This window comes from Cyprinodon variegatus, unplaced genomic scaffold (assembly GCF_000732505.1).
Source record: "Cyprinodon variegatus isolate N-32 unplaced genomic scaffold, C_variegatus-1.0 Scaffold127, whole genome shotgun sequence".
NCBI classification, from domain to species: Eukaryota; Metazoa; Chordata; class Actinopteri; order Cyprinodontiformes; family Cyprinodontidae; genus Cyprinodon; species Cyprinodon variegatus.
In genome coordinates, this window is record NW_015150580.1 from 314,438 (window position 1) to 325,149 (window position 10,712).

At 35.5% G+C, this 10,712-nt stretch overlaps 1 protein-coding gene across 1 annotated transcript in view; it reads right to left on the reverse strand.

Annotated features, from left to right (window-relative positions):
* The window catches only part of adam12 (ADAM metallopeptidase domain 12), a 107,682-nt gene extending 107,078 nt beyond the window's left edge, over positions 1-604 (reverse strand). Inside the window, exon 1 of the mRNA XM_015375935.1 lies at positions 143-604. Coding sequence (XP_015231421.1) covers positions 143-242 — 100 coding nt within the window. The 5' untranslated portion in view covers positions 243-604. The remainder of the gene's footprint in view (positions 1-142) is intronic.
* Positions 605-10,712: the final 10,108 nt, after the last annotated feature.

Consider the following 10,712-nt stretch of genomic DNA (forward strand, 5'->3'; position numbering starts at 1 on the left):
CACTGACAGTAAATAAACAGCATGCATCAACTTACTCCATTTACGTACATCAGAGAATATGCATAGCTGCTGATACACTTAAAAGCAGAAAATGTAGTCTAAGATGATGCACACAAAGCAGATGATTTTTCGTTTCTCTTACCTTCTGCAGAGGGAAACTTTTCACAGATCAACCAGCTGACAGTCAAAGTCTGAAGTGCTGTCAGAATAAACTTTACACTCTTCTTGGTCTGGTTTCTCATGATGCTGAAGCGTCTCTACAGCAGCCCAACCATCATACAACCCCAAATCCGACAACAGCTGATATTCAACAGCCCCCCTTAAATAAGTAGAAAGGGACTTCCTGAAATTTGATCAAGTGCGTCTGCGAGAAGCGCGTCAGGGAATCCTGATAACAGCTGCTTTAACTCAGCACGTCTGTGGCCATTCAGCGAGGGATCCACAGGGAGAAGAGCCTCCTGACGGGGATTAATAGAAATGGGGAAGGAGATGTTGTAAAGAGAGGAAAACATTAGGAGATACACAAGCTTCTTCTGTCTTAGTCGCCCACTGGTATGAGATTTAATTTCCAAGCAGAAACTGCTGAGAAGTGTTGCCTTTTGAACAGAGACCATGTGCTTCTGAGAGCAGCCTCTGCTTGGTTATAATGACACAGCTGCGTCAAGTCATTTATAAGGCAAGCGCAATATCCGGTTTGAATTTTCAAAGTAAAATCTTGAATTGTTTGTATTATTTCTTTTTCGATTAAAACTAGACATTTATATATATATATATATATATATATATATATATATATATATATATATATATATATATATATATATATATATATATATATATATATATTGTAATAATCTGAGTTCATAACAAGTATTTTATTTAAACTGTGTTCAATATATAAAGAAATCTATAAAAGTAAGGGGAAAAATACGACAGCTTAAACCTGGTTTTCTGCCAACCCTTTCAAGGATTGTTTCCAGGTTCCGTTTTTTTTTTCTTTTTTTCCAAACATCTTTACATGTTCATCTTTCAGGTCTATTTGTAATTTTCTAGAATCTTAAAAAGATGTTATGGTTAGACAAAATCAATCTTTAGCCTTTCTATGTTATTCCAGAGGGTAAACTGCAATCAAACATGGATAAATATGTAGAACTAACCTTAAAAGTAATGCCAAATTTTGTATATGCAGCTTGTTTGCATTAATTTCTCTCAACAAAACTGTCCTTTCCCATAATAAGCATGTAATAATTGGGTTGAAATACTTAACATAAATGTTGTTTGTTCACCCAACAAATAATTATTATGTTGGACTTACCCATTGTAATTGAGTAAAAGTAACACCAATACCTTATGTTAAACCAGCATATTTGCATTAATGTCAATCAAAACAAAAAATCTTGCTAAATTACCATATATTGATTAGATGGAAATACTTTCCATCATTTTTTATGTTCATCCAACAGATTGTTGTTTTTTTTTTTGAGTGTATGTCTGATATGTTATCACATCATAGAAAAAGAAACAACAACAAAAAAAAACTTTACTTATCATGAAATATGGTGATGGCAGCTTTGTTGTCAAGGGTTACGTTTCTTCAGATAAAAATAAAAAATGATTTCAAGCTTGGTAAAATCCTGGGAACCTCTAATGTCATAAAATGTCACTGATAATAAGCAGACAACGCATAACCATTATTATTTGCAGCAATACCATGGGTAAAGGCCACAAACAGCAAAGCAATGACTTCATTGGAGGTAAAAATTAAAGCTTTAAAGTCTTTCAATTCTTTGTGATGTTATAGGAAAAGGGGCCTTGAGAAAAAAAATCCTTAGATTTCTTATAGATTTGTATGGAAGAGGATTAGGGCCACTGAAAATATTAAAAAAGTTAACTGATTTTTAAATTTTATTTCAGTATAATATGGGAAAAATGTCAGAATTCTGACTTTAATCTCAGATTTTTGACTTTTTTCTAAAAATACTGACTTTAATCTCAGAATTCTGTCCATGAAGGAATATATCGTAGTACGGAAGAGGATTAGGGCCACTGAAAAGAAAAAAAGGTTAACTGATTTTTATTATTATTATTTCAGATTAATATGGGGAAAAAGTCAGAATTCTCAGATTAAAGTCAGAATCCTGACTATTTTCTCATATCATACTGAATTTAATTTATTCAAGAATCAGTTAGCTTCTCTACATTTTATCAGTGGCCCTTATCCTCTTCAATAGTTTGGATAAATCTAGCATGATGAAATAATGTAAGCTTAAATGTCAGTGTTTGAGGTGTTTACAGACTAAAACCAAGGTTAAACAGTGAGTGTAAATGCTATTGAATAAAAACTTGGTTGTTGTTGCTTTTTTATGTTTTGCAAAAGAAACAAAGTTGGGTTGTTTCTTTTTAGCACTTGGCATGTCCTACGTTTCAACCTTTATTTTGAAGAGAACAGTGCACTTAAGTTCCATCATTTTTCTTGATATTGCTATGTTAGCTTTACTAAAACAGCTCCCCCTCATGCTCAATGCAGATCTATAACATGAATATTTAGCATTAAACATTTCAGAAAAGCATCTGTTAATTATCTTATATCTTGGCTATATCATATATTTATTCATTTGTGCTATACTCACACATTTAAGCATTTTTTAAACAAAAATGGCAAATAAATAAGAGGTTACATCCTGAACCAGTCAATTTAATTAAGACAGAAACATTTATTTATACTGTTTTCCCGGACACAATGTGATATACAAGGAAATCGTGATAGAATAAAATAAAAAATTGTCCTTTGTTTTTATCTTTCTTAATCAAAATACCTATTCAGCAATTCTGGCAAACAATTATGTTGTTAACTGTGACTCCTTGATGGGCAAAACTGGTGTAGTAGGTTTGTTCTTTTCTTTCTTTCCAATAATGCCTATATTTAGGCATTATTCTTCTGTGTTTTATTACATAGTCCTAATATTTTTGTCTACTTATATCCCAACAATGGAACCATTTTTTAAATAAGCTTTATTCGAATTCCACTTTTTAGATTATAGTTATATTTTAATAAACTGCACTAAATTGAAAACTTAATCATTAATCCAGCAATCTATATGAATGTATGTTAGTTTCATAATGTGTTATTAAACTTTAAAACAAGTTTAGCTCTTATTCTTTTATAATCCAGGTCCAGGATCTTATTGAATTCCCCATTTCTCTGAGCATATTGCCTGCAGATCAAAACACTCCCATTTAAATATGCAGTGTTGAGGACAGAAACCTATTACGAAACAAAGACTCGATTCAGCTGTAATGTCCCCTGACACTGAGAAGAGGTTACATTCCTTCATCCAGAGGCTGATCGCTGACACTGGACGTTACTCCTCAGGCATTCTTTTTGCCTATTTATTGAGAAATGGGGAAGACAGTCATGGATTTTCCCCACATCCGACTGTGAAGGATTATGAATGTTCTGTCTTGCAGCCCTGTTTAGCATCACATGAAGTCATGTGAAGTGACAGTGGGAGATGTTATGAGGTAATCTGGATAGAAAAGGCAAATTGCACTTAAGTACCCAGAGCAGCAGATAGAATTGTAAAACTGTGACATTTGTAGATGCAACTCTCCTGCATGAATTAACCATATGCAAACAGGTGCAGTTAAGATGTTTATTTTATGTAAGAGGAATGAAAGCAGAGTCTGAGTTGACAGCCAGACTCCTGGGATTTAGTCTGAGGGAGAGAAGCTTAAGGGATTTCTGAGAGTACCAGGTGAGCTTTGATGGGATTATTTCCTACCTCTGGAGAGATGCAACAGTCTCAAGAGAGGTACTGGTAATTCTAGGGACAGTTATGGTTGGTGGTGGAGAAGTCGTTAGGACTGTTTGGTTAGTCCTTTTTTAGGTCTAGCAGCCTAGCTCTCGAGAAGCGAACAAGCAGGTGCAAGTTGGTGTATTAAAATTGTTCAAAGGGCCAGCGGTGAGTTCTCATTAAGGTCAAGGAGCTAGTCAGGAAACCAAGAAACATAAAGACGCACAGATTGTTTGGATTTCTTTAAAACCTCTTAGCAAGAAGGGCTGGAATACGGAAACCTGGATCGACAATCTTGTGGCAAATGGGAGTTTAGTTGGGTTTAATATGGCTTGATAAAACCTTTACAGGTTGTAAGGTTGTTTTTTGTGGACTGTAAAGAATGCAACAACTTTGGACAAGAGCTTTAAAGGCTTATTGAACACAAGGAGACGTTTCTTTAGGATTTGGATCAAGATTCTAATGGAGTAGAAAAGTAATTGGTTAGTTGTTGATACCGAAATGTTCTGAGATTGCTTTGAGATAGACAAGAATGGAGACCTAAGGGTTGCAACCAAAGCAATGCATACGGCTGTACATTGTATGCCTTTTACTAAAACTATATCAAATTGTACATATATTTTCCCCCTGGAAACGTTGCTCAAATTTTCAAAATTTCACAAGCATCAGATGTTGGAACATTTAAATTTTTGCTGCTCAATGTGCCACATCGACCAAGCTGCTCGGGGAGCTGTCAGGGAGACAGACAGTGGTGCTGAAGCAGACAGCTATTGTCACTCCACTGAAAACTGTTTATTAACACCTAAATTAACTTAGTATATCGAAACCTGCTAGCAAAATATTATGAAAGTTAGCTGCAATCCAATTCAAAATGCAGAAAATAGCCTTTCAGAGAGTAAATTTCCTAGGGGAGCATACCCCAGGACCCCCTCCCTATGCCATGCAAAGCCTAAAGATGTGATACACCAAGATGTACACCCTATGCAATATTCTTAGCTAAAAGCCTGGTTGCAGTTGTAGATTTTTAGAGAGTTAAAGGGTGGACAGTCAGGTGAGTAAGCAGCGGAAGGTCATAGGTTATCCAGATATCAGTTTCCAGGATGGTTGCCAGAGAAGCAGAAAGAATGGCAGGAAGTAGTGTCCAGAGAGACGCTGGGAATGAGAAAGCCACAACCAAGAGCCCATGGTCAGGACATCAACAAGGAATCAGGTTTCTCTTGCAATTTGATTCTGGGTTTTTTCATTTTTTCAAATTACAGACTTAAAGAAATGTACCAATATTCTCTTAGTGGCTAAATGGTCATGGGCCCTGATCGATCTTATACCTCTTGTTTAGTTGGACCAAGTAAAATCTGTAGGTCATCATATATCTGTTCTCTTTTCTCCACAGCTCTTGAGCCAATTTTCAAATTATGAAAGAAACCAAACAAGTTATTCCAACCTGTCTGTAAAGTTCAGTGATGACTTTATCAATTTACCTTTATCTGATCATGTCTATTATTCTGGTTAAATGGTATTTTTGCTGTTTCTTTCACTTTTTGTGATGCTTAATGTTTCCTATCTATTGATGTATGTCTTTTTTCAATGGAAATATGTTTAACTATTTTGTATTCCTGTATGGAACTTTGCATTGTCGTGTATGTGAATTGTTTAGTATTAGTAGATTTGCAGTGCCCTGCCAACTATATAACCTTTTTTCAGAAAACAAGATTGTGTTTTTATTTTGTGCTATTGCATGTTTTCATCACAAGAGGCAGGGCAGGGGACAAATATAAATGAAAAGCAGCAGCTTATGTTAAGTGGCTCTGGCGGTTTTAAAGGATTTGTGTGGATTTCCCTCTTGGAAAAGCAGATGTCACGTTTTATCAAATTAGTTGATATTCGAGGAAACAAAACAACAAAGTGTACGACAAATGAAGCAATCTTAAGATGCGTTTTGATGTTTCCATCTGTATTCACGGCCATCATAGATCACCCTACTCTTGTTTTATCCAAATTGTAGAAAGTAAATGAGTGATTGCTTCTTTAAAGAAACATTTCTGAAACAATAAAACAATTACATGAATGACTAAAACGCTTTACAAAGAAGTTGTCTTAATTAGTCATTCTTCTTGGTGTTCAGCAAGAAAAACTCACAAACATGTTCCACAAGGCTGAGATTTTGCACACAGAACTGAAGTTTGGGTATCTGGCTCCTCTTGTAGGATCCTCTGTATCCTGCAGCTTTGTCTGTGTTCTCGCCCACAGCAGTTTGTTTATGTTTGTGTGATTGGTGTCACTACCACTGCTAGTGAATTGCCTTTTGTTTCACTCTCATAACCTCAGCACAATGGCACAGTTAAGGATTCTGGTTCATAATGAGAGACAGAGTGTGTTTGATGTGTGAAAAACAGAAATAAAAAAATAAGCGTTATTAAAATCAAGTCCAAATTTTTTATTTATAAATAGGAGCACAAAATAATGTCAATTTAAGTGCTTTAAAATCATCTTTGTGTAAGTGGTTTTTAGCTTTCAATGCATTTTGTGGCACAGGGAAACCCTTTGACAACAGTGACCTCTTGTGGTATAACAGAATTATTACCATGAAAAGAAAAAATAAAGGCAACTTTTCACTTTTTTACTGTTTCTTTCGAAATGGAGCAAGAGCTATATCCAAAAGATAAAAGATAATAATAATTAAAAAAAAATCATAGCAAAAAAATTTATAGTATCTTGTGGTAAACACCAGTCCAGTAGGTGAATGCACCACATGCATTTACTTGCACATGAAGAAGAGCTCTGACATTTTTAAAATAATATTTAAAAGCATCATGAACACCAATGGACAAGGCAGTCAGAAATAAAGTTGCAGAAGTTTAAATCAGAGTTTGGTTCCCAGACAACTTTCCCAGCTTGGAAAGTGTGACAGATGGCTCTTGCTGGTGAATATTCCCAGCCATCCAGGTCATAGTCATTCCAAACAAGTAAAAAAAAAACAATCCACTGGACTTTGTTTCCAAGTTGGAAGACGTTTCACTTCCCATCCAGGAAGCTCTTTCAATTCATAATGTCAGAAATAGCATTGGGTTTGAAGCTATATAGAGTGGACAAAAAACAAAGCCTTTTTTTGGCTTAGAAAACATGAAAATTTTATTGGACTAATGGGTCCACCCCTTTGGAATGGGCAGTCATTTGGGTTCTTTGATAGCTGTTCCATGTCTCTGAGTGCTGTTATATCCATTGTCTGGATATATAGTGAGATTTATTGCCTGCTTACCAAGAATGACCAGTGAGTCCAACCAAACTTAGGGGCCACGGAGGAGAGATTTAAAGTCAAGAAACAGTCCAGAAGTCCACAAAATCTTTGGACAAGCTAAAGAGGAAAACAGCTTAGAAGGGATAATTAGTGGAGAGAAATCTGCCCTTCATGCAAAAAAAAATTACTAAAAGAAACTATTGAAGAAGCCTAAGAAATTTGCATTTGCAGCAAATAAGTGGAGGAAGATACTCTGGTCAGATGAAAGTAAGATTGAATTTTTCGATCCATATGGAAAATTATTACTACACATCTTTCTGAACAGATGTATAACCATGTTCCACCCTGAACAGTAGAGCATAGTAGTGACAGCATCATGCTCAGATTTTCTTCAGCAGGAACATGAAAACTGGTCAAAACATTTTGGATAAGATGGATGGTGGTAAATACCACACATAAAGAAATGAGAGAGCTGTTGAGTTCTATATCTTTGGTAAATACAGACTAAAAAAATGCAAACTAAGATGTATATTTGTAAAAACTTTTGCAATTTCAGCCACTTAAACCTTTATTGTTAATTTTTTTTTTCAATTTTGTGTTGTATCCTTTATGGTTGTTTCAGAAAACTTGGAAAAAATAATCTGACATTTCAAGGAAAATCTGCTTTATGTTAAAAACTCTACCGAAAGTAAAAAATATTAGTGTTATCCATCCATTTCCCATCGCCCATCCATCAGGGACACAGGGGTTCCTGTCTCCAGCAGCATTTTTATTATTATTGTTATTATTACATCTCAATGTGTAAAACCGGTATTTCTGTTTAACCAGAATAAAAGCTTCCTTGGCATTTAAAGCTGTTATTTACTGAGGCGGCATTGTTAAAAAAGGAGAAAAAAGCTGTGTTATTAGCACATAATGCCTTTAACACCAGCCATTACTACAGCTAGGAGGTCTCTGTGAGTTTAATGGACCCCACAAAAGGAAGGTGGGTTGTTAACCTGCTCAACTGCCTGTGGGCCATTTACACAGTTAATGTTCTGCCAGAGTCTTACATGTGTCTCAGTGAGAAAGTGAATTGCTGTCATGTAAAGCTTTGGGCATTAATCAAAGTGATTTTCTAAGTAATTTCTTCACATTTGTCATAAATGGTGCTGCAAAAAGAGATGAGTCACTGTGCCAGCTCACATGGGATGGGTGTGTTTAAGTCACTAATTGTTGTCAGGTTTCATACACTCTGCTTATTAAAATCAACTTGTATTTTTTATACAATTATATAATTCTGCTTCAGAAATGCAGAGTTATAACATATGATGAACATCTTCCTTACTTTGTTAATGTCAGGATCTATGGAGTTTTGGAAAGGACCCAAATGCAGAGCTGAAGAGGCAGAGATGATTTCTTGCAATACTTAATGAAGTTTTGTGAAAGAAACAGAAGCCATTACCCAGAATCGATAGACAAGAAACTCAGGAACCAAAAACTAGGAGACACTTTAGACTTGGACATGACTTAGACAACTTTTATTATAATTTTCAATAGACAGAATGTTTACAAAACAAACTTTTGTTTTGTAAAGGTTTCATGACATTTCATGACAGGGAGGAAATGAGAGGAATAAACCTCAGGAATGAGGAGAGTCCAGCAAACAATAACTGCAGAGGAGGAGTATATATGACGAAGAGAACAGTAAAGGGACTAATGAACTGATTGGAAGCAGGTGTGGACAGAGGGACCTGGAAGGGAGCTTGGGAAAGGACACTAGCTTAAAGGAGCAACTGAGAGTAAAGAAATACAAGAGTGACATAAATCAAAGTTTTACTGAAAACTCAAAAAGCAAACTTAAACAGAACCAAAAAGTCCAGAAAAGGCAGAATGACTCGAGTTACTACCTCTATTCTCTTTCCCACTTTAACGAGTTACCAAAAAGGGGCCCTAAACCTATTAATGAAACTCTATTGCAGTCTGATCTACCTGTAGTAGTAAAATATCATTCCATTATTGGTACCTACTGTAAGGTACTATAATTGGGTAACCTGACTATCTGATCTAATTTTTCTTTCGTATGGTGTCAGTTAACACTGTTAATGTAGCATCACATCTGATCAAGACTTTTAAAAACATTGCAAATATATGTGGTGAGATTTTTTTTATTTTCCCTTCCAAATAATTTTATACTGGTTAAAATAAATCAGATCAATCTGTAGTTAATTATAAAAAAATTGAAATGCATATTTAAATGTAAAAAAAATCTATAAATGTAAACATTTTGATCTAGAGAACTTTTATTACCATTTTGTACACACAAACTGTATACAAAACATTTCATTACAGGTTTTAGACAGTGAATGAGCAGCAGCTAAGCATTAAAATGAACATTTCCATTTCATAAAGGGCAACAGTGATCAAATGTAAACAGTGGGGGAGAAAAAAAACATGGTGCAAAATTGATATGGAACTTCAGAGCATTGCAAGACAAATATATATGGTGCAAATATGCAGCATTTTTTGGTTTGGTATTATCAGTGTGATGCAGAGTCTGTGACATGATTTCGAGTTTCTTTCAACAGGTTAGCAGTCTGATGGCAGTGGGGAAAAAGATGTTGCGGAATCTGCTGAACCTGCATCGAATACTGCAAAGCTTCTTCCTAGAGGGCAGCAGGGAGAACAGTCAATGGTGGGGGTGTGAGGGGTCATTGATGATTCTCGGGACACGCAGCGCTGGGATGAAATTTCTTTAATGGAGGGAAGAGGAGCCCCGATGATTCTCTCTGCTGTTCTCACCACTCTTCTCATGTTCTTCCAGTCTGAGGCACTGCAGCCTCCACACCACATAGTGAGACAGCTGGTCAGAACGCTCTCTATGCTGCTTCAGTAATTCTGTTCTTCTTGATATTTATTTGGCTTCATGTTCTCCTGCTGGAAGATGAACTCTTACCTTGGTCTCAAGTCTCTTTCTGACTGTCATTTTCTTTACCAGGGTTGCCCCGGATGGAGCTCCTGTCATGCTCACTTTTTCTTGCAGCATTGTGAGGCCTATTTCTAGTGGTTATTGGTTAAGTGGTAGGGTAAAACCTGGACTGATCGCCAACCCATCACAGTAATGGAAACATTTGAAGAGGATTTTTTTGTTTTTTTCTCCAAAATGTTTTTTTTCTGTTCATCTCCCATAAAGTCCAGATTTATGTGGTACATGTGAAGTAGTCATCTCAAAAACCCCGCAGCTCTTCCAAAGTTACCAATGAACTCAGTTTCTTTTCTGATAAATCTCCCTTTCTGGCTTGTTTTATTTCCTAACTGGTCTTTTCTTTTCCACAACTTTACCCTTTACCTGTCTGCTGTGTAGCTTGTTGTTTATGAAACAGTTTGTTCTTTAAATTCTCTACTGCATGGAAAGAACTAATGCAACCATTTTTGGCATCTATTTAATCATATTAAGTACTTTAACCCTATTTTCTTAGGGTTAAAGTACTTAAAATACTTTAAGACATAAAATATATGTTAAAGTAACTAAATATAATTGTGTAGATGCCAAAATGGTTGCATTATTTTTTTCAGTGTGGATTTTATTTAAAGGTGGAAGAGCACTAGAAATCTGATGCAACAAAACCAGAAATTATAACAGATTTTCATGAGCTTTGTTAAAAAAAAAAAACTGTTTAAAAAATCAGTCATCATTTATAGAG